The sequence below is a fragment of the Oncorhynchus tshawytscha genome, unplaced genomic scaffold, assembly GCF_018296145.1.
Source record: "Oncorhynchus tshawytscha isolate Ot180627B unplaced genomic scaffold, Otsh_v2.0 Un_contig_2389_pilon_pilon, whole genome shotgun sequence".
In the NCBI taxonomy this organism is placed as follows: Eukaryota; Metazoa; Chordata; class Actinopteri; order Salmoniformes; family Salmonidae; genus Oncorhynchus; species Oncorhynchus tshawytscha.
The window spans coordinates 154043-176633 of record NW_024609777.1 but is presented as its reverse complement, the minus strand read 5'-3'; the positions used below and the strand labels follow the sequence as shown (position 1 = coordinate 176633).

General features: G+C 47.9%; 1 protein-coding gene across 9 annotated transcripts in view; it reads left to right on the top strand.

Moving 5' to 3' along the window:
- Positions 1-22591, top strand: part of LOC112237995 (brain-specific angiogenesis inhibitor 1-associated protein 2) — a 137230-nt gene that overhangs the window by 32470 nt on the left and 82169 nt on the right. For 8 of the 9 annotated variants that reach the window (XR_006082802.1, XM_042317939.1, XM_042317935.1 and 5 more), the window contains exon 2: positions 16365-16440. The exons of the other annotated variant lie outside the window; for it this stretch is intronic. Coding sequence is in view for 7 of the 8 variants with exons in the window: in XM_042317939.1 (XP_042173873.1) it covers positions 16365-16440 (76 nt within the window). In the remaining variant the exon portion in view is untranslated. The remainder of the gene's footprint in view (positions 1-16364; positions 16441-22591) is intronic. 9 annotated transcript variants of the gene reach the window in all.

Below are 22591 nucleotides of genomic sequence, written 5' to 3'. Positions count from 1 at the left end.
AACAGTTACTAATATAGGACTTATACCATGTCACAGGCAGGAGGAGGAATAACAGAACAGTTACTAATATAGGCCCTATACCAGGAGGAGGAATAACAGAACAGTTACTAATATAGGACCTATACCATGTCACAGGCAGGAGGAGGAATAACAGAACAGTTACTAATATAGGCCCTATACCAGGAGGAGGAATAACAGAACAGTTACTAATATAGGACCTATACCAGGAGGAATAACAGAACAGTTACTAATATAGGACCTATACCATGTCACAGGCAGGAGGAATAACAGAACAGTTACTAATACAGGCCCTATACCATGTCACAGGCAGGAGGAATAACAGAACAGTTACTAATACAGGACCTATACCATGTCACAGGTAGGAGGAGGAATAACAGAACAGTTACTAATACAGGACCTATACCATGTCACAGGCAGGAGGAATAACAGAACAGTTACTAATATAGGACCTATACCAGGAGGCGGAATAACAGAACAGTTACTAATATAGGACCTATACCAGGAGGAGGTATAACAGAACAGTTACTAATACAGGACCTATACCAGGAGGAGGTATAACAGAACAGTTACTAATATAGGACCTATACCAGGAGGCGGAATAACAGAACAGTTACTAATATAGGACCTATACCAGGAGGAGGAATAACAGAACAGTTACTAATATAGGACCTATACCATGTCACAGGCAGGAGGAGGAATAACAGAACAGTTACTAATATAGGACCTATACCAGGAGGAGGAATAACAGAACAGTTACTAATATAGGCCCTATACCAGGAGGAGGTATAACAGAACAGTTACTAATACAGGCCCTATACCAGGAGGAGGTATAACAGAACAGTTACTAATACAGGCCCTATACCAGGAGGAGGTATAACAGAACAGTTACTAATACAGGCCCTATACCAGGAGGAGGTATAACAGAACAGTTACTAATATAGGCCCTATACCAGGAGGAGGTATAACAGAACAGTTACTAATACAGGCCCTATACCATGTCACAGGCAGGAGGAGGAATAACAGAACAGTTACTAATACAGGACCTATACCATGTCACAGGCAGGAGGAGGAATAACAGAACAGTTACTAATACAGGACCTATACCATGTCACAGGCAGGAGGAGGAATAACAGAACAGTTACTAATACAGGACCTATACCATGTCACAGGCAGGAGGAGGAATAACAGAACAGTTACTAATACAGGACCTATACCATGTCACAGGCAGGAGGAGGAATAACAGAACAGTTACTAATATAGGCCCTATACCAGGAGGAGGAATAACAGAACAGTTACTAATATAGGACCTATACCAGGAGGAGGTATAACAGAACAGTTACTAATACAGGCCCTATACCAGGAGGAGGTATAACAGAACAGTTACTAATACAGGCCCTATACCAGGAGGAGGAATAACAGAACAGTTACTAATATAGGCCCTATACCAGGAGGAGGTATAACAGAACAGTTACTAATATAGGACCTATACCAGGAGGAGGAATAACAGAACAGTTACTAATACAGGACCTATACCAGGAGGAATAACAGAACAGTTACTAATATAGGACCTATACCAGGAGGAGGTATAACAGAACAGTTACTAATACAGGCCCTATACCAGGAGGAGGAATAACAGAACAGTTACTAATACAGGCCCTATACCAGGAGGAGGAATAACAGAACAGTTACTAATACAGGCCCTATACCAGGAGGAGGAATAACAGAACAGTTACTAATACAGGCCCTATACCAGGAGGAGGTATAACAGAACAGTTACTAATACAGGCCCTATACCAGGAGGAGGTATAACAGAACAGTTACTAATATAGGACCTATACCAGGAGGAGGTATAACAGAACAGTTACTAATACAGGCCCTATACCAGGAGGAGGTATAACAGAACAGTTACTAATACAGGCCCTATACCAGGAGGAGGTATAACAGAACAGTTACTAATACAGGCCCTATACCAGGAGGAGGAATAACAGAACAGTTACTAATACAGGCCCTATACCAGGAGGAGGTATAACAGAACAGTTACTAATACAGGCCCTATACCAGGAGGAGGTATAACAGAACAGTTACTAATACAGGCCCTATACCAGGAGGAGGAATAACAGAACAGTTACTAATACAGGCCCTATACCAGGAGGAATAACAGAACAGTTACTAATACAGGCCCTATACCAGGAGGAGGAATAACAGAACAGTTACTAATACAGGCCCTATACCAGGAGGAGGTATAACAGAACAGTTACTAATACAGGCCCTATACCAGGAGGAGGTATAACAGAACAGTTACTAATATAGGACCTATACCAGGAGGAGGAATAACAGAACAGTTACTAATACAGGACCTATACCAGGAGGAGGAATAACAGAACAGTTACTAATATAGGACCTATACCAGGAGGAGGTATAACAGAACAGTTACTAATACAGGCCCTATACCAGGAGGAGGTATAACAGAACAGTTACTAATATAGGACCTATACCAGGAGGAGGTATAACAGAACAGTTACTAATACAGGCCCTATACCAGGAGGAGGTATAACAGAACAGTTACTAATACAGGCCCTATACCAGGAGGAGGAATAACAGAACAGTTACTAATACAGGCTCGGCTCCAGGAGGAATAACAGAACAGTTACTAATACAGGCCCTATACCAGGAGGAATAACAGAACAGTTACTAATACAGGCCCTATACCAGGAGGAGGAATAACAGAACAGTTACTAATACAGGCCCTATACCAGGAGGAGGAATAACAGAACAGTTACTAATATAGGCCCTATACCAGGAGGAGGTATAACAGAACAGTTACTAATACAGGCCCTATACCAGGAGGAGGTATAACAGAACAGTTACTAATATAGGCCCTATACCAGGAGGAGGTATAACAGAACAGTTACTAATACAGGCCCTATACCAGGAGGAGGTATAACAGAACAGTTACTAATACAGGCCCTATACCATGTCACAGGCAGGAGGAGGAATAACAGATCAGTTACTAATACAGGCCCTATACCATGTCACAGGCAGGAGGAGGAATAACAGAACAGTTACTAATACAGGCCCTATACCATGTCACAGGCAGGAGGAGGAATAACAGAACAGTTACTAATATAGGACCTATACCAGGAGGCGGAATAACAGAACAGTTACTAATATAGGCCCTATACCAGGAGGAGGTATAACAGAACAGTTACTAATACAGGCCCTATACCAGGAGGAATAACAGAACAGTTACTAATACAGGCCCTATACCAGGAGGAGGTATAACAGAACAGTTACTAATACAGGCCCTATACCAGGAGGAGGAATAACAGAACAGTTACTAATACAGGCCCTATACCAGGAGGAGGTATAACAGAACAGTTACTAATACAGGCTCGGCTCCAGGCAAAAGCAACATAAGTGGCCTATTTTTATTTTGAAGAACTCAGTCGAGGTCTCAACATCCTATGGAGAGTTAAAATAGTCACCAGGTGTAATTTCAGAACGTGGCCCTGACCTCCAGGGGTCCTCCATTGATTGTTTGTCACTCACTCAGATATCATGTTAACATGACAGAAGTTCTGGAATAATTTGTAGAATTGCAGGAAATTAACTTTAAAACGTGTTTTTCTTTCTGCTGTCAACATGTTTTAATGTGAAGTGGTTATATACAATAGCGAGGCCCCGCAACAAAATCTTACCAAGAGTCCCCTAAAGGCTAGTAGTCAACAACTTAGAGCCAGAAAATGATCAATGAACGACCTCTCTGTCCTCCCCTGTGCCATCCTTTAGTAATGACCAATAGACATCAAATCAAAGTTTATTTGTCACGTGTGCCGAATACAAATCTAGGAAGAAACCAGTCCTCTTCTGGCTGTGCCGGGTGGAGATTATCACAGAACATGGCCAAGATGTTCATAAATGACCGGCATGGTCGTATTATAATAATAAGGCAGAACAGTTGAAACTGGAGCAGCAGCAGAGAGAGAGAGAGAGAGAGAAGAGAGAGAGAGAGAGAGAGAGAGAGAGAGAGAGAGAGAGAGAGAGAGAGAGAGAGAGAGAGAGAGAGAGAGAGAGAGAGAGATAGAGAGAGAGAGAGAGAGAGAGAGAGAGAGAGAGAGAGAGAGAGAGAGAGAGAGAGAGAGAGAGAGAGAGAGAGAGAGAGAGAGAGAGAGAGAGAGAGAGAGAGAGAGAGAGAGAGAGAGAGAGAGAGAGAGAGAGAGAGAGAGAGAGAGAGAGAGAGAGAGAGAGAGAGAGAGAGAGAGAGAGAGAGAGAGAGAGAGAGAGAGAGAGAGAGAGAGAGAGAGAGAGAGAGAGAGAGAGAGAGAGAGAGAGAGAGAGAGAGAGAGAGAGAGAGAGAGAGTCTCTCTTAGATTCACATAGGACAGTAGAGGTACTCCAGATGTAACAAACTGACCCTAGCCCCCGACACATTAAATACTGGAGGCTGAGACAGGAGGGGTCAGAGGACACCCCAGACAGGGCCAAACAACAACCTTATCGTGAAATGCTTACTTACAGGCTCTAACCAATAGTGCAAAAAAGGTATTAGGTGAACAATAGGTAAGTAAAGAAATAAAACAACAGTAAAAAGACAGGCTATATACAATAGCGAGGCTATAAAAGTAGAGAGGATACATACAGACACCAGTTAGTCAGGCTGATTGAGGTAGTATGTAGATATGGTTAAAGTGACTATGCATATATGATGAACAGAGTAGCAGTAGAGGCTATATACAGTAGAGAGGATACATACAGACACCAGTTAGTCAGGCTGATTGAGGTAGTATGTAGATATGGTTAAAGTGACTATGCATATATGATGAACAGAGAGTAGCGTAACAGAGGGGTTGGTGGGTGGCGGGACACAATGCAGATAGTCTGCTATGATATCAGAGGAACATTCCTCATAATCTAGGACTTTTTTGGGGCTTCTAGAATGAGTTTTCTTTGTGCCAACAACATGAAGAACTTGACTTTATCGCTTGCCTGGATGCTGATCCTTAATGGACAAATAGAATAGTCCCAAAACCGCAAATCCTTTCTATCTGGCAGACTAGAGCAGACGCTCATTAAAAGTAGTTGAAGGATTTCAGTGTTTTGAATCGAGGTCTGCAGGCTGCTAGTTTCTATAGTCCTTTGCGCTCCCTCTCTCTGAGGTCACCCGTCAGTGTGTCTGTACATGAGAGCCCCTGGGAGTGTTGGATTCATTATAGCAGCTCAGAGGGCTCAAATTAAAGGAGCCAATCAGAGGACGTATGAGAGAGAGAAATGGAACAGGCCAGATCAAATGTTTCAGTAAGAAAGAGGAGGCTGGAAGGAGAACCAGGGAGGGAGACCTTGTCTTTTCAGAGAACAATAAAGAAAGACTATCACACACAAACACGCGCACGCGCACACACACGTTTTAAGTGCTGTAAGGGGGAATGATGCTGGAGGGAGAAGCAGAGCTATTATTTTTATTTTCTTTGTAGAATAAAGAAGGATAAATGATTTCCACTCCCATCCCAGTCAAAATAAATACCTCTCAATGTAAAGCAACCGGACAAAATGAGGTCAGGCTCTTAAAGATAAATTACTCTTTGTACCTGTGGAACGTTCATCTAACTGTGATCAGTAGTTAATGACTCCATCCTCCTGTATCCACCCACTCTGTGATCAGTAGTAAATAACTCCATCCTCCTGTATCCACCCACTCTGTGATCAGTAGTAAATAACTCCATCCTCCTGTATCCACCCACTCTGTGATCAGTAGTAAATAACTCCATCCTCCTGTATCCACCCACTCTGTGATCAGTAGTAAATGACTCCATCCTCCTGTATCCACCCACTCTGTGATCAGTAGTAAATAACTCCATCCTCCTGTATCCACCCACTCTGTGATCAGTAGTAAATAACTCCATCCTCCTGTATCCACCCACTCTGTGATCAGTAGTAAATGACTCCATCCTCCTGTACCCACTCTGTGATCAGTAGTAAATAACTCCATCCTCCTGTATCCACCCACTCTGTGATCAGTAGTAAATGACTCCATCCTCCTGTATCCACCCACTCTGTGATCAGTAGTAAATGACTCCATCCTCCTGTATCCACCCACTCTGTGATCAGTAGTAAATAACTCCATCCTCCTGTATCCACCCACTCTGTGATCAGTAGTAAATAACTCCATCCTCCTGTATCCACCCACTCTGTGATCAGTAGTAAATGACTCCATCCTCCTGTATCCACCCACTCTGTGATCAGTAGTAAATAACTCCATCCTCCTGTATCCACCCACTCTGTGATCAGTAGTAAATGACTCCATCCTCCTGTATCCACCCACTCTGTGATCAGTAGTAAATGACTCCATCCTCCTGTACCCACTCTGCACGCCTGTCTTCTCACACACATTAGCCCACAGTCAAGGACGCACACACACACACACACTCACCCCTCTATTCACCATCACAGCATCCCCACAGAGTTTATAATGTCATGAAAATAAGCGATTCCATTACATTGCAACCAGCTGATGAGGACCTGGGGAAATCACCTCACAATCACAACTGACATGTAAGACAATGTACCCCCCCATCCAGGTGACTGACTCACACAGCAGTGTGCACACGAACACACAGTAGTTGATCTGGTTCACAAGAAGCCCCCAAACCACTGATTTTATTTTGTGTGTGATGAACAGACATCATACTACAGCAGAACTGTTACGTCATCACAGAGGAATGTATGGGGACCAGAGAGGACATGGAGGTAATGAGAACCGTACGGCTAGTCTGTTAATCACATCAGCCAGGAGAGGGAGGAGAGACAGAGGTACCAAGACATCTTTGTTTGAAGGAGTTCACCTACTGTACCTCTACTGTAGGGGGAGTGTTCTCTGTCTTTACTGTAGGGGTGTGTGTTCTCTGTCTTTACTGTAGGGGTGTGTTCTCTGTCTTTACTGTAGGGGGGTGAGTTCTCTGTCTTTACTGTAGGGGGGTGTGTTCTGTCTTTACTGTAGGGGGTGTGTTCTGTCTTTACTGTAGGGGGTGTGTTCTGTCTTTACTGTAGGGGGTGTGTTCTGCCTTTTCTTTACTGTAGGGGGTGTTCTGCCTTTTCTTTACTGTAGGGGGTGTGTTCTGTCTTTACTGTAGGGGTGTGTGTTCTGTCTTTACTGTAGGGGGTGTGTTCTGTCTTTACTGTAGGGGGTGTGTTCTGTCTTTTATTTACTGTAGGGGGTGTGTTCTGTCTTTACTGTAGGGGGTGTTCTGTCTTTACTGTAGGGGTGTGTGTTCTGTCTTTACTGTAGGGGTGTGTGTTCTGTCTTTACTGTAGGGGGTGTTCTGTCTTTACTGTAGGGGTGTGTGTTCTGTCTTTACTGTAGGGGGTGTTCTGTCTTTACTGTAGGGGGTGTTCTGTCTTTACTGTAGGGGTGTGCGTTCTGTCTTTTCTTTACTGTAGGGGGTGTGTTCTGTCTTTACTGTAGGGGGTGTGTTCTGTCTTTTATTTACTGTAGGGGGTGTGTTCTGTCTTTACTGTAGGGGGTGTGTTCTGTCTTTACTGTAGGGGGTGTGTTCTGTCTTTACTGTAGGGGTGTGTGTTCTGTCTTTACTGTAGGGGGTGTGTTCTGTCTTTACTGTAGGGGTGTGTGTTCTGTCTTTACTGTAGGGGTGTGTTCTGTCTTTACTGTAGGGGTGTGTGTTCTGTCTTTACTGTAGGGGGTGTGTTCTGTCTTTACTGTAGGGGGTGTTCTGTCTTTACTGTAGGGGTGTGTGTTCTGCCTTTTCTTTACTGTAGGGGGTGTGTTCTGTCTTTACTGTAGGGGGTGTGTTCTGTCTTTACTGTAGGGGTGTGTGTTCTGTCTTTACTGTAGGGGGTGTGTTCTGTCTTTACTGTAGGGGGTGTTCTGTCTTTACTGTAGGGGTGTGTGTTCTGCCTTTTCTTTACTGTAGGGGGTGTTCTGTCTTTACTGTAGGGGTGTGTGTTCTGTCTTTACTGTAGGGGGTGTTCTGTCTTTTATTTACTGTAGGGGGTGTGTTCTGTCTTTACTGTAGGGGGTGTGTTCTGTCTTTACTGTAGGGGGTGTGTTCTGTCTTTACTGTAGGGGTGTGTTCTGTCTTTTATTTACTGTAGGGGGTGTGTTCTGTCTGTTGTTTTACTGTAGGGGGTGTGTTCTGTCTTTACTGTAGGGGGTGTGTTCTGTCTTTACTGTAGGGGTGTGTCTTTACTGTCTTTACTGTAGGGGGTGTGTTCTGTCTTTACTGTAGGGGTGTGTGTTCTGTCTTTACTGTAGGGGGTGTGTTCTGTCTTTACTGTAGGGGTGTGTGTTCTGTCTTTACTGTAGGGGGTGTGTTCTGTCTTTACTGTAGGGGGTGTTCTGTCTTTACTGTAGGGGTGTGTTCTGTCTTTACTGTAGGGGTGTGTTCTGTCTTTACTGTAGGGGTGTGTTTGTCTGTAGGGGGTGTGTTCTGTCTTTACTGTAGGGGTGTGTGTTCTGTCTTTACTGTAGGGGGTGTGTTCTGTCTTTACTGTAGGGGGTGTTCTGTCTTTACTGTAGGGGTGTGTGTTCTGCCTTTTCTTTACTGTAGGGGGTGTGTCTGTCTTTACTGTAGGGGTGTGTGTTCTGTCTTTACTGTAGGGGGTGTTCTGTCTTTTATTTACTGTAGGGGGTTTGTCTTTACTGTAGGGGGTGTGTTCTGTTTTTTTACTGTAGGGGGTGTGTTCTGTCTTTACTGTAGGGGGTGTGTTCTGTCTTTTATTTACTGTAGGGGGTGTGTTCTGTCTTTTACTGTAGGGGGTGTGTTCTGTCTTTACTGTAGGGGGTGTGTTCTGTCTTTACGTAGGGGGTGTTCTGTCTTTTATTTACTGTAGGGGGTTTTCTGTCTTTACTGTAGGGGGTGTGTTCTGTCTTTACTGTAGGGGGTGTGTTCTGTCTTTTCTTTACTGTAGGGGGTGTTCTGTCTTTACTGTAGGGGTGTGTTCTGTCTTTACTGTAGGGGTGTGTGTTCTGTCTTTACTGTAGGGGGTGTGTTCTGTCTTTACTGTAGGGGTGTGTTCTGTTTTACTGTAGGGGGTGTGTTCTGTCTTTACTGTAGGGGTGTGTGTTCTGTCTTTTCTTTACTGTAGGGGGTGTGTTCTGTTTTTACTGTAGGGGGTGTGTTCTGTCTTTACTGTAGGGGTGTGTGTTCTGTCTTTTCTTTACTGTAGGGGTGTGTGTTCTGTCTTTACTGTAGGGGATGTGTTCTGTCTTTACTGTCTTTACTGTAGGGGGTGTGTTCTGTCTTTACTGTAGGGGTGTTCTGTGTGTTCTGTCTTTACTGTAGGGGGTGTGTTCTGTCTTTACTGTAGGGGGTGTGTTCTGTTCTGTCTTTGTCTTTACTGTAGGGGGTGTGTTCTGTCTGTTTACTGTAGGGGGTGTTCTGTCTGTCTTTACTGTAGGGGTGTGTGTTCTGTCTTTTCTTTACTGTAGGGGGTGTGTTCTGTCTTTTTTCTTTACTGTAGGGGGTGTTCTGTCTTTTGTCTTTACTGTAGGGGGTGTGTTCTGTCTTTTCTTTACTGTAGGGGGTGTGTTCTGTCTTTTCTTTACTGTAGGGGGTGTGTTCTGTCTTTTCTTTACTGTAGGGGGTGTGTTCTGTCTTTACTGTAGGGGGTGTGTTCTGTCTTTTCTTTACTGTAGGGGGTGTGTTCTGTCTTCTTTACTGTAGGGGTGTGTTCTGTCTTTACTGTAGGGGTGTGTGTTCTGTCTTTACTGTAGGGGGTGTGTTCTGTCTTTACTGTAGGGGGGTGTGTTCTGTCTTTACTGTAGGGGGGTGTGTTCTGTCTTTACTGTAGGGGGGTGTGTTCTCTTGCTTCTTGTATGTGACTTAATTGGAGATGTTGATGTAGCACAGAGCAGTATGACCTGCTCCTGTAGACTCAGGAATAACCCTGACATACACACTTTCTTCTCAGTGCCCCATTTTCCAATTAGCTCACACAACAAGGAGAGAGAGAATGGAGTGAGAGAGAGGGAGACTTTTCAAAGTGTTTCTTACATGGACGTAATATGCGTGGTATGTTGTGCTACATCAACAGATCTAGTGTAGGCTGATACATAGTGTAAACTAACACTGTTGTTCTGAACTGTGAGAGAGTCTAGTTTGACTGGACCCCCAGACACTCTCAAAGCCCCCAGCTGTCACACAGCCATGTTGAGATTCTCAACCCACTTACTATGTACTTATGGAGTTGGTGCACCACCTGTCTCTGTCAATCACGTCAGGACGCTTTAGTGGATGTTCTTTAAGGAGATCTGAATCCTGTCTTTATTATTTTACACAGTACAGCAGGAAATGGTGGTAGGGGAGACGGGGTGGGAGAGGAGACGGGGTGGTAGAGGAGACGGGGTGGTAGAGGAGACTGGGTGGTAGAGGAGACTGGGTGGTAGAGGAGACTGGGTGGTAGAGGAGACTGGGTGGTAGAGGAGACTGGGTGGTAGAGGAGACTGGGTGGTAGAGGAGACTGGGTGGTAGAGGAGACTGGGTGGTAGAGGAGACTGGGTGGTAGAGGAGACTGGGTGGTAGAGGAGACTGGGTGGTAGAGGAGACTGGGTGGTAGAGGAGACTGGGTGGTAGAGGAGACTGGGTGGTAGAGGAGACGGGGTGGTAGAGGAGACGGGGTGGTAGAGGAGACGGGGTGGTAGAGGAGACGGGGTGGTAGAGGAGACGGGGTGGTAGAGGAGACGGGGTGGTAGAGGAGACGGGGTGGTAGAGGAGACGGGGTGGTAGAGGAGACGGGGTGGTAGAGGAGACGGGGTGGTAGAGGAGACGGGGTGGTAGGGAGACGGGGTGGTAGGGAGACGGGGTGGTAGGGGAGACGGGGTGGTAGAGGAGACCGGGTGGTAGGGGAGACCGGGTGGTAGGGGAGACCGGGTGGTAGGGGAGACCATGCCTTCTCTCTAGGAGGGTGGGTCACCTCCACCCCTTTGTGTCCCACAGCTGTGCCTTCTCTCTGGGAGCGTGTGTGTGTCTCTCTGGGAGCGCGTGTGTGTGTCTCTCTGGGAGCCAGCATGCTGCTGACCTGCTGGACTGTAGTGGACTCTGCTTTATTTAATCATCCTACCAGTCAACAACACTCTACCACTGTTTACAAAGCTGTGTGTGTGTCAGGTTTCCTCTCAATGCCTTACATAAGAACAGAGATGGAAAGAGACGGAAAGAGGACGACAGAGACGGACGGAGACGGACAGAGACGGACAGAGAGGGACAAACATTTAGCAGGTCCCCCGTGGGGAGTGTTGTGGTTTATCTTCCTCAGAGGGGAACTGTGTGTCACGTATTTTTGAGGGACTGGAGTATGTTGTTGTGATTGTGAGGTGATTTCCCCAGGTCCTCATCAGCTGGTTGCAATGTACTGGAATCACTTATTTTCATGTCATTATAAACTCAAAAAAAGAAATGTTCTCTCACTGTCAACTGCGTTTATTTTCAGCAAACTTAACATGTGTAAATATTTGTATGAACAAGATTCAACAACTGAGAAATAAACTAAACAAGGTCCACAGACATGTGACTAACAGAAATGGAATAATGTGTTCCTGAACAAAGGGGGGGGTCAAAATCAAAAGTAACCGTCAGTATCTGGTGTGGCCACCAGCTGCATTAAGTACTGCAGTGCATCTCCTCCTCATGGACTGCACCAGATTTGCCAGTTCTTGCTGTTAGATGTTACCCCACTCTTCCACCAAGGCACCTGCAAGTTCCCGGACATTTCTGGGGGAAATGGCCTTAGCCCTGACCCTCCGATCCAACAGGTCCCAGACGTGCTCAATGGGATTGAGATCCGGGCTCTTCACTGGCCATGGCAGAACACTGACATTCCTGTCTTGCAGGAAATCACACACAGAATGAGCAGTATGGCTGGTGGCATTGTCATGCTGGAGGGTCATCTCAGGATGAGCCTGCAGGAAGGGTACCACATGAGGAAGGAGGAGGTCTTCCCTGTAACGCACAGCATTGAGATTGACTGCAATGACAACAAGCTCAGTCCGATGATACTGTGACACACCGCCCCAGACTATGACGGACCCTCCACCTCCAAATCGATCCCGCTCCAGAGTACAGGCCTCGGTGTAACGCTCATTCCTTTGACGATAAACACGAATCTGACCATAACCCCTGGTGAGACACAACCGCGACTCGTCAGTGAAGAGCACTTTTTTGCCAGTCCTGTCTGGTCCGGCGACCGTGGGTTTGTGCCCATACGTGACGTTGTTGCCAGTGATGTCTGGTGAGGACCTGCCTTACAACAGGCCTACAAGCCCTCAGTCCAGCCTCTCTCAGCCTATTACGGTCAGTCTGAGCACTGATGGAGGGATTGTGCATTCCTGGTGTAACTCGGGCAGTTGTTGTTGCCATCCTGTACCTGTCCCGCAGGTGTGATGTTCGGATCTACCGATCTTGTGCAGGTGTTGTTACACGTGGTCTGCCACTGCGAGGACGATCAGCTGTCCGTCCTGTCTCCCTGTAGTGCTGTCTTAGATGTCTCATAGTACAGACATTGCAATTTCTTTCCCCTGGCCACATCTGCAGTCCTCATGCCTCCTTGCAGCATGCCTAAGGCACATTCACGCAGATGAGCAGGGACCCTGGGCATCTTTCTTTTGGTGTCTTTCAGAGTCAGTAGAAAGACCTCTTTAGTGTCCTAAGTTTTCATAACTGTGACCTTAATTGCCTACCGTCTGTAAGCTGTTAGTGTTTTAACGACTGTTCCACAGGTGCATGTTCATTCATTGTTTACGGTTCATTGAACAAGCATGGGAAACAGTGTTTAAACACTTTACAATGAAGATATGTGAAGTTATTTGATTTTTACAAATTATCTTTGAAAGACAGGGTCCTGAAAAAGGAACTTTTTCTTTTTTGCTGAGTTTAGTCTCTGTGTTTCATGTCATTACATCTGTGTGCCCCCCTTATTGTCAACAACTGTATTGTTAAACAGTAAAGATGTCTCATTTACACACACAGAGATGGAATTATGGCTGGTTACCTCTGTTGACCTGTGCTCCCCGGGGACTTTGAGTAAGACTCTAAACCAATTAGTATAATGGTGTGTCTCTGACATAAAACAGACATACATCTGTGTTCTGCCTGCAGTATTATAATTCCATCTGTGTTCTGCCTGCAGTATTATAATTCCATCTGTGTTCTACCTGCAACGTTATAATTCCATCTGTGTTCTACCTGCAGCATTATAATTCCATCTGTGTTCTACCTGCAGCATTATAATTCCATCTGCATTCTACCTGCAGCATTATAATTCCATCTGCGTTCTACCTGCAGCATTATAATTCCATCTGCGTTCTACCTGCAGCATTATAATTCCATATGCGTCCTACCTGCAGCATTATAATTCCATCTGCGTTCTACCTGCAGCATTATAATTCCATATGCGTCCTACCTGCAGCGTTATAATTCCACCTGCAGCGTTATAATTCCATCTGCGTTCTACCTGCAGCGGTATAATTCCATCTGCGTTCTACCTGCAGCGTTATAATTCCATCTGTGTTCTACCTGCAGCGTTATAATTCCATCTGCGTTCTACCTGCAGCATTATAATTCCATATCTGCATTCTACCTGCAGCACTATAATTCCATCTGCGTTCTACCTGCAGCACTATAATTCCATCTGTGTTCTACCTGCAGCATTATAATTCCATCTGTGTTCTACCTGCAGCGTTATAATTCCATCTCTGTGTTCTACCTGCAGCATTATAATTCCATCTGCATTCTAACTGCAGCATTATAATTCCATCTGTGTTCTACCTGCAGCGTTATAATTCCATCTGTGTTCTACCTGCAGCATTATTCCTGCTTGCATGGAATAACAATATAGAGTATCAACCTTGATCTCCCTGTGAGGAGGATCCTTCACCTTACTGTAACATCTCGATGTCTCGGTCTACCTGAGACGATGATCATTCCCTGTAAGATGGTCCCCACTCTCTTTCCTGAACATCTGTTTTCTGCATGGAACCCATCTAACTGCCTCTGGCTCTCCTTTTCATTGAATACATCAACCTTCATCTGCCCGTGAAGATGTCTGTTTGCCGTACTGTTAGATCTAGTGCTCTCAGGCAGGGCTGTGTTTCAGCAGCAGCAGTCGTTATCTTCCTATCTATTCTACTTCATGTGTTCTGTATAAGCACTTTGTGAAAAAGGGCATTATAAAATCAGTTAGCTTGATACTCACTCTGACGCTCTCTGTCTGTGTGTATGTGTGTGCGCCTGTCTGTGTATGTGTGTTCGCCTGTGTGTGTGTGTATTAGAGTTCGACTGATTATGATTTTTCGATACCGATTTATTGGAGGACCAAAAAAGCCAATACAGATTACTCTGCCGATTATTTGTATTTATTTATTTGTAATAATGACAATTACAACAATACTGAATGAACTGAATTAACACTTATTTTAACTTAATATAATACATGAAAATAATGAAACATGTTCAATTTGGTTTAAATAATGCAAAAACAAAGTGTTGGAGAAGAAAGTAAAAGTGCAATATGTGCCATGTAAGAAAGCTAACGTTTAAGTTCCTTGCTCAGAACATGAGAACATATGAAAGCTGTTGGTTCCTTTTAACATGAGTCTTCAATATTCCCAGGTAAGAAGTTTTAGGTTGTAGTTATTATAGGAATTATAGGACTATTTCCCTCTATACCATTTGTATTTCATTAACCTTTGACTATTGGATGTTCTTATAGGCACTTTAGTATTGCCAGTGTAACAGTATAACTTCCGTCCCTCTCCTCGCTCCTCCCTGGGCTCGAACCAGCAACACAACGACAACAGCCACCATCGAAGCAGCGTTCTTTATTGCCTTGGACTAGTTAACTGTAAGGTTGCAAGAATGGATCCTCCGAGCTGACAAGGTACAAATCTGTCGTTCTGCCCCTGAACAAGGCAGTTAACCCACCGTTTCTAGGCCGTCATTAAAAATAAGAATGTGTTCTTAACTGACTTGCCTAGTTAAATAAAGGTGTAAAAATACATTTAAAAATCGGCAAATCAGCGACCAAAAATACAGATTTCCGATTGTTATGAAAACTTGAAATCGGCCATTCCGCTTAATCGGTCGACCTCTAGTGTGTGTGTGTGTGTGTGCACCTGTCTGCATGCGTGAGTGTCTGTTTGCTGCAGATGCTGATAACGCTGAGCCACCACTCCTGGCCCTGTGCACTGTTTTGCTCCGTCCCGATTAGTCTCTCCTCCAGTCCGTCCCCCCAGACCCAGTTTTACTGAACGTTCAGAAAGTTTGGCAGAACCAGGAAGGTGACCTCTGGTGTCAGCCAATCAGTGCCCAGGGAACTGGTGTCAGCCAATCAGTGTCCAGGGAGGGAGTTAGTGGACCTGAAGAGCGACTGCACCAACCTTGGTTTAACAGGCTACACAGAGATGTGGGGAATCACAAATGACTTGCCAAACTGTAGTGGTTTACACATTATGGTGTGCAGATACTGAAGGATTTTTCACTCTGGAACACATTGGTACCATTGCAGGGTATTATAATTGGAGAAGTACAGCAGAGTAAGGTACAGTACACTGGACCTGCCAGCAGTATGGACAGGGACTGAGGAAGCAGGGGGACTGCTTGGAGTAGCTGTCTTTACACACCTGTCAGACTGGGACTGGACTAATTGGAAGAAACCCTGGAGAGAGGGAGAGAGAGGGAGAGAGAGGAGGTGTGGATGGGAGATGTCAAGCCTGTTCCGTGTTTGTAGTAATGGTTGCATTGTCATTGTAGAGAGAAGACTGGGCATGTTATTCTGTGTATATATAGTGGACATTGTTATTCCTTATCCACACACACCTCTGTTTCCATCACAGGGGGTGGGTGGCATCTTGGGGAGGAGGGGCTCGTTGTAATGGCTGGAGATGAATGAGGGGAATGGGATTCCGCTTGTTTGATGCCATCCCATTTACTCCGTTCCAGCTGTCCTCCTCTTAGCAGCCTCCACTGTGCTTTCCATGTAATACTATGCAGAAAGACCACGGCATTATTTCAGTCCTCTGCAGTCTCTCTCATTCCACCTCCATAATCAATGGTCCTCCCTCTCCTCCATATTCCTCTCCTCCTCTGCTACAGTCATTGATAACAGAACATGTTGAAAAGCACTGTAGGTGGACTATTGATTCAACAGGGTTATTCTAGAAATTGAGAAGTGCTGTGTCCCTACGATTGTTTATTATGTGTGTGGGCAAGCAAGTGGGCAAGCCTGTGTGTGTGTGTGTGTGTGTATTTATGGCCACTCTAGTAGTATGCCAGCTTGTTCTACTGTCATTGTCTGTTTCTCCTCTAACAAACTCCCCTCCCTTCTCTCTCTTTCAGTCCATCATGGAACAGTTCAACCCCTGCTTGCGGAACTTCGTTGCCATGGGGAAGAGCTATGAGAAGGCCCTATCCAGTGAGTGTTCTATTCTTCCTCTCCTCTAATCTGGTTCTGTGGCTTGTTCTTCTCTTCTCTCCTCTGTTTGTCATCTGTTCCTCACCTCGCTCTCTCTTTCTCCTGCTCTCACTCTCTCCTGCTCTCACTCTCTCCTCTCCTCCCACTCCTCTCCTCTCCTCTCCAGGTCTAGGCAGCCAGTCACCAGCCTCCTGCTCTCACTCTCCTCTCCTCCCACTCCTCTCCCTCTCCTCTCCAGGTCTAGGCAGCCAGTCACCAGCCTCCTGCTCTCACTCTCCTCTCCTCTCCTCACACTCCTCTCCCTCTCCTCTCCACGTCTAGGCAGCCAGTCACCAGCCTCCTGCTCTCACTCTCCTCTCCTCTCCTCACACTCCTCTCCCTCTCCTCTCCAGGTCTAGGCAGCCAGTCACCAGCCTCCTGCTCTCACTCTCCTCTCCTCTCCTCTCCTCACACTCCTCTCCCTCTCCTCTCCAGGTCTAGGCAGCCAGTCACCAGCCTCCTGCTCTCACTCTCCTCTCCTCTCCTCTCCTCACACTCCTCTCCCTCTCCTCTCCAAGTCTAGGCAGCCAGTCACCAGCCTCCTGCTCTCACTCTCACTCTCCTCTCCTCACACTCCTCTCCCTCTCCTCTCCAGGTCTAGGCAGCCAGTCACCAGCCTCCTGCTCTCACTCTCACTCTCTCCTCTCCTCACACTCCTCTCCCTCTCCTCTCCAGGTCTAGGCAGCCAGTCACCAGCCTCCTGCTCTCACTCTCCTCTCCTCACACTCCTCTCCCTCTCCTCTCCAGGTCTAGGCAGCCAGTCACCAGCCTCCTGCTCTCACTCTCCTCTCCTCACACTCCTCTCCCTCTCCAGGTCTAGGCAGCCAGTCACCAGCCTCCTGCTCTCACTCTCCTCTCCTCCCACTCCTCTCCCTCTCCAGGTCTAGGCAGCCAGTCACCAGCCTCCTGCTCTCACTCTCACTCTCCTCTCCTCCCACTCCTCTCCCTCTCCAGGTCTAGGCAGCCAGTCACCAGCCTCCTGCTCTCACTCTCCTCTCCTCCCACTCCTCTCCCTCTCCAGGTCTAGGCAGCCAGTCACCAGCCTCCTGCTCTCACTCTCACTCTCCTCTCCTCCCACTCCTCTCCCTCTCCAGGTCTAGGCAGCCAGTCACCAGCCTCCTGCTCTCACTCTCCTCTCCTCCCACTCCTCTCCTCTCCCTCCCACTCCTCTCCCTCTCCAGGTCTAGGCAGCCAGTCACCAGCCTCCTGCTCTCACTCTCCTCTCCTCCCACTCCTCTCCTCTCTTCCCCCACTCCTCTCCCTCTCCAGGTCTAGGCAGCCAGTCACCAGCCTCCTGCTCTCACTCTCCTCTCCTCCCACTCCTCTCCCTCTCCAGGTCTAGGCAGCCAGTCACCAGCCTCCTGCTCTCACTCTCACTCTCCTCTCCTCCCACTCCTCTCCCTCTCCAGGTCTAGGCAGCCAGTCACCAGCCTCCTGCTCTCACTCTCCTCTCCTCCCACTCCTCTCCTCTCCTCCCACTCCTCTCCCTCTCCTCTCCAGGTCTAGGCAGCCAGTCACCAGCCTCCTGCTCTCACTCTCACTCTCCTCTCCTCACACTCCTCTCCCTCTCCTCTCCAGGTCTAGGCAGCCAGTCACCAGCCTCCTGCTCTCACTCTCACTCTCCTCTCCTCACACTCCTCTCCCTCTCCTCTCCAGGTCTAGGCAGCCAGTCACCAGCCTCCTGCTCTCACTCTCACTCTCCTCTCCTCACACTCCTCTCCCTCTCCTCTCCTCCCCTCCTCTCCCTCTCCTCTCACTCTCCTCTCCTCCCCACTCCTCTCCCTCTCCTCTCCAGGTCTAGGCAGCCAGTCACCAGCCTCCTGCTCTCACTCTCCTCTCCTCCCACTCCCTCTCCTCTCCCTCTCCTCTCACTCTCCTCTCCTCCCACTCCTCTCCCTCTCCTCTCCAGGTCTAGGCAGCCAGTCACCAGCCTCCTGCTCTCACTCTCCTCTCCTCTCCTCCCACTCCTCTCCCTCTCCTCTCCAGGTCTAGGCAGCCAGTCACCAGCCTCCTGCTCTCACTCTCCTCTCCTCTCCTCCCACTCCTCTCCCTCTCCTCTCCAGGTCTAGGCAGCCAGTCACCAGCCTCCTGCTCTCACTCTCCTCTCCTCTCCTCCCACTCCTCTCCCTCTCCTCTCCAGGTCTAGGCAGCCAGTCACCAGCCTCCTGCTCTCACTCTCCTCTCCTCTCCTCCCACTCCTCTCCCTCTCCTCTCCAGGTCTAGGCAGCCAGTCACCAGCCTCCTGCTCCCAGTCTCCTTTGTGCCGTCTCATTTAAAGAAAGAGATGATATTTCTCATCCTGACACCGTAGCAGTCACACAGCCAGTCTTATCATCTGGTCTGCAACCCCTGGCACAGCCTCAGGAGTGAGGATGTTTCCCAAACGGTATCCTGTTCCCTACATAGTGCACTTCTTTAGACCAGAGGGAATAGGGTGTTGTTTGGGACTCAGACAGAGAGGTGTGTTGCAAGAGCAGCAGTACAATCGACAGCTGGGTCCTAATCAGAGCAGAGCAGCAGTACAATCAACGCCTGGGTCCTAATCAGAGCAGAGCAGCAGTACAATCAACGCCTGGGTCCGAATCAGAGCAGAGCAGCAGTACAATCGACAGCTGGGTCCTAATCAGAGCAGAGCAGCAGTACAATCAACGCCTGGGTCCTAATCAGAGCAGAGCAGCAGTACAATCAACGCCTGGGTCCGAATCAGAGCAGAGCAGCAGTACAATCGACAGCTGGGTCCTAATCAGAGCAGAGACGGAGCACTGTGTACCTCTGGTGGAGTGATAGACAGTTCACTATAAAAGATCTGAAAGACAATGGAAGTGTGTGTGTGTGTGTTTGCTCACTCTTTGCTTTTACTAAAGAGGTTTAGGAGAGCAGACGAGTACAGATGGACTTATCACACAGAGGACAGAGTGTAGTTGAACATAACTTGCTCAGATATCTCTCACTTTGTACCGTAGGTCAGGTCTGTCAACACCCCAATACACACCACTGACACAAGAACACATTCGCTGACAGAAGAGTCTATCACTGTCTCCTCAACACTGAATATATCCAGATAACTTGGTGGGATAATAACCCATGAAGGAGTCTGCCCTCTGCAGTGGGATAATAACCCATGAAGGAGTCTGCCCTCTGCAGTGGGATAATAACCCATGAAGGAGTCTGCCCTCTGCAGTGGGATAATAACCCATGAAGGAGTCTGCCCTCTGCAGTGGGATAATAACCCATGAAGGAGTCTGCCCTCTGCAGTGGGATAATAACCCATGAAGGAGTCTGCCCTCTGCAGTGGGATAATAACCCATGAAGGAGTCTGCCCTCTGCAGTGGGATAATGACCCATGAAGGAGTCTGCCCTCTGCAGTGGGATAATAACCCATGAAGGAGTCTGCCCTCTGCAGTGGGATAATGACCCATGAAGGAGTCTGCCCTCTGCAGTGGGATAATAACCCATGAAGGAGTCTGCCCTCTACAGTGGGATAATGACCCATGAAGGAGTCTGCCCTCTGCAGTGGGTTGGTGGGTCAGGGGGGTGTAGCTCCTTCTCTGACTGGCTGGTCTCTGACCCCCCCTTCTTCACCCCATGCCAGTTTCTGTTCCTGGTAGGCTGGGCAGGTCTAATAGGGAGACCTGGAGGATTGGCCCAGGCCAGTTTATCTGTTCCTGGTAGACTGGACAGATCTAATAGGGAGACCTGGAGGATTGGCCCAGGCCAATTAGACCATTAAGAGGCGAGTGAAGAGGAGGGGGCGTGGGTGGACACATGCTGTAAACCCATATGGTCGTGTTAGTCAGTAGTAAGTAACTAAGCTTTAGTCTGAGCCTCAACGGTCCATAGGGCAGGAGCCTGTCTTGTTTTTGTAATGTGAGGCAGCTTGGTGTACAAGTTCACCCCCTGGACAGGACTCTTCTGTTGGCTGGGGCTGGAGACTGGGGGCTGGGACTGACTGGGGACTGGGGGCTGGAGACTGGGGGGCTGGGGGCTGGGGACTGGGGGCTGGGACTATAGGAGTCCATTTGGAATTCTGCATGTCAAGGGAGTTGCATCCTAACCCTGAGGTAGATGGTGTCCTCTCTCTAAGGTAGCTAGGAAGTGGTGGATCACTACCCTGTCTGACCCTTCTCTCCCCACCCACTGTCTGCTGCCCAGTCATAGACCCTAATCCTCTGGTCTGTCCCTCTTCATTACGTTGGTCCTGTCTGTCCCTCTCCATTACGTGGGTCCTGTCTGTCCCTCTACATTACGTGGGTCCTGTCTGTCCCTCTACATTACGTTGGTCCTGTCTGTCCCTCTACATTACGTTGGTCCTGTCTGTCCCTCTACATTACGTTGGTCCTGTCTGTCCCTCTACATTACGTTGGTCCTGTCTGTCCCTCTACATTACGTTGGTCCTGTCTGTCCCTCTACATTACGTGGGTCCTGTCTGTCCCTCTACATTACGTGGGTCCTGTCTGTCCCTCTACATTACGTGGGTCCTGTCTGTCCCTCTACATTACGTGGGTCCTGTCTGTCCCTCTACATTACGTGGGTCCTGTCTGTCCCTCTACATTCTGTTGGTCCTGTCTGTCCCTCTACATTCTGTTGGTCCTGTCTGTCCCTCTACATTCTGTTGGTCCTGTCTGTCCCTCTACATTCTGTTGGTCCTGTCTGTCCCTCTACATTACGTGGGTCCTGTCTGTCCCTCTACATTACGTTGGTCCTGTCTGTCCCTCTACATTACGTTGGTCCTGTCTGTCCCTCTACATTACGTTGGTCCTGTCTGTCCCTCTACATTACGTGGGTCCTGTCTGTCCCTCTACATTACGTTGGTCCTGTCTGTCCCTCTACATTACGTTGGTCCTGTCTGTCCCTCTACATTACGTTGGTCCTGTCTGTCCCTCTACATTACGTTGGTCCTGTCTGTCCCTCTACATTACGTTGGTCCTGTCTGTCCCTCTACATTACGTTGGTCCTGTCTGTCCCTCTACATTACGTTGGTCCTGTCTGTCCCTCTACATTCTGTTGGAAGGAAGTAAAGTAACTCAGCTAATCTACCCCAACACACACACACACACACACACTGCCCACTATTAGCTGTGTGTTGAAGAGGGCACGCACAACACACACACACACACACCACCCCCCCTGCAGACACAAATATATATTGACATTTATATCAACACGCCCACATAATCAGACTGAGCATTTCAATGGCAAAAGGAGGCACAAGGAAATAAAGTATTAAATATATATTTGTTATTGTCATGAAATAAACAGATGTATTTGACATACAGTGATGATACAAACATCTCATTAAAACACTACATGGGGGCTTGAAACTAGAAAAGGCCTGTTACTAATCAATCACCCTTAAAGAGTTAACAAACCTACTCAATCCTCATCTGATCTCTACTGTCAATCAATACAGCTAATACCAACCAGTGCTCCAGCCCTTCCACAAGGCAGGCTGTAACTTCCAATCCAGACCAATCTGAACCCAGATCCCCCTACCGGCTGGGCTGGGCAGGGCAGGGCTGGGCGGGGCTGGGCTGGATGGGGCTGGGCTGGGCTGGGCAGGGCAGGGCAGGGCAGGGCTGGGCAGGGCAGGGCTGGGCAGGGCTGGGCAGGGCTGGATTGGGCTGGACGGGGCTGGGCTGGACTGGACGGGGCTGGACTGGACGGGGCTGGGCGGGGCTGGGCTGGACGGGGCTGGACGGGGCTGGGCTGGACGGGGCTGGGCTGGGCTGGGCTGGACGGGGCTGGGCTGGACGGGGCTGGGCTGGACGGGACTGGGCTGGACTGGGCTGGGCTGGATATGACAAGTGAGGAGTTGTTCAGGCGGACCAGAGTTAGCCACCGCTGCTGTCAGCCAGTCAGTCAGTGATGATGGATAGTGGGCTAGTTTGTTCATGTTCAGTCAGTCTACTTGTCCACTGTCAGTGATGATGGATAGTGGGCTGGTTTGTTCATGTTCAGTCAGACTCGGGGCCAGAGTTGGCCACTGCTTCTGTCATCCTGTTTGGGGAGAGGCAGGTTGGCAGGCAACAGTGGTGTCTGACTTTGACCCACTCTGGTTCTCACTTCTCACAGCCTGTCAGTCCCTTGTGAGTGTTGACAGCCACAGCAGAGG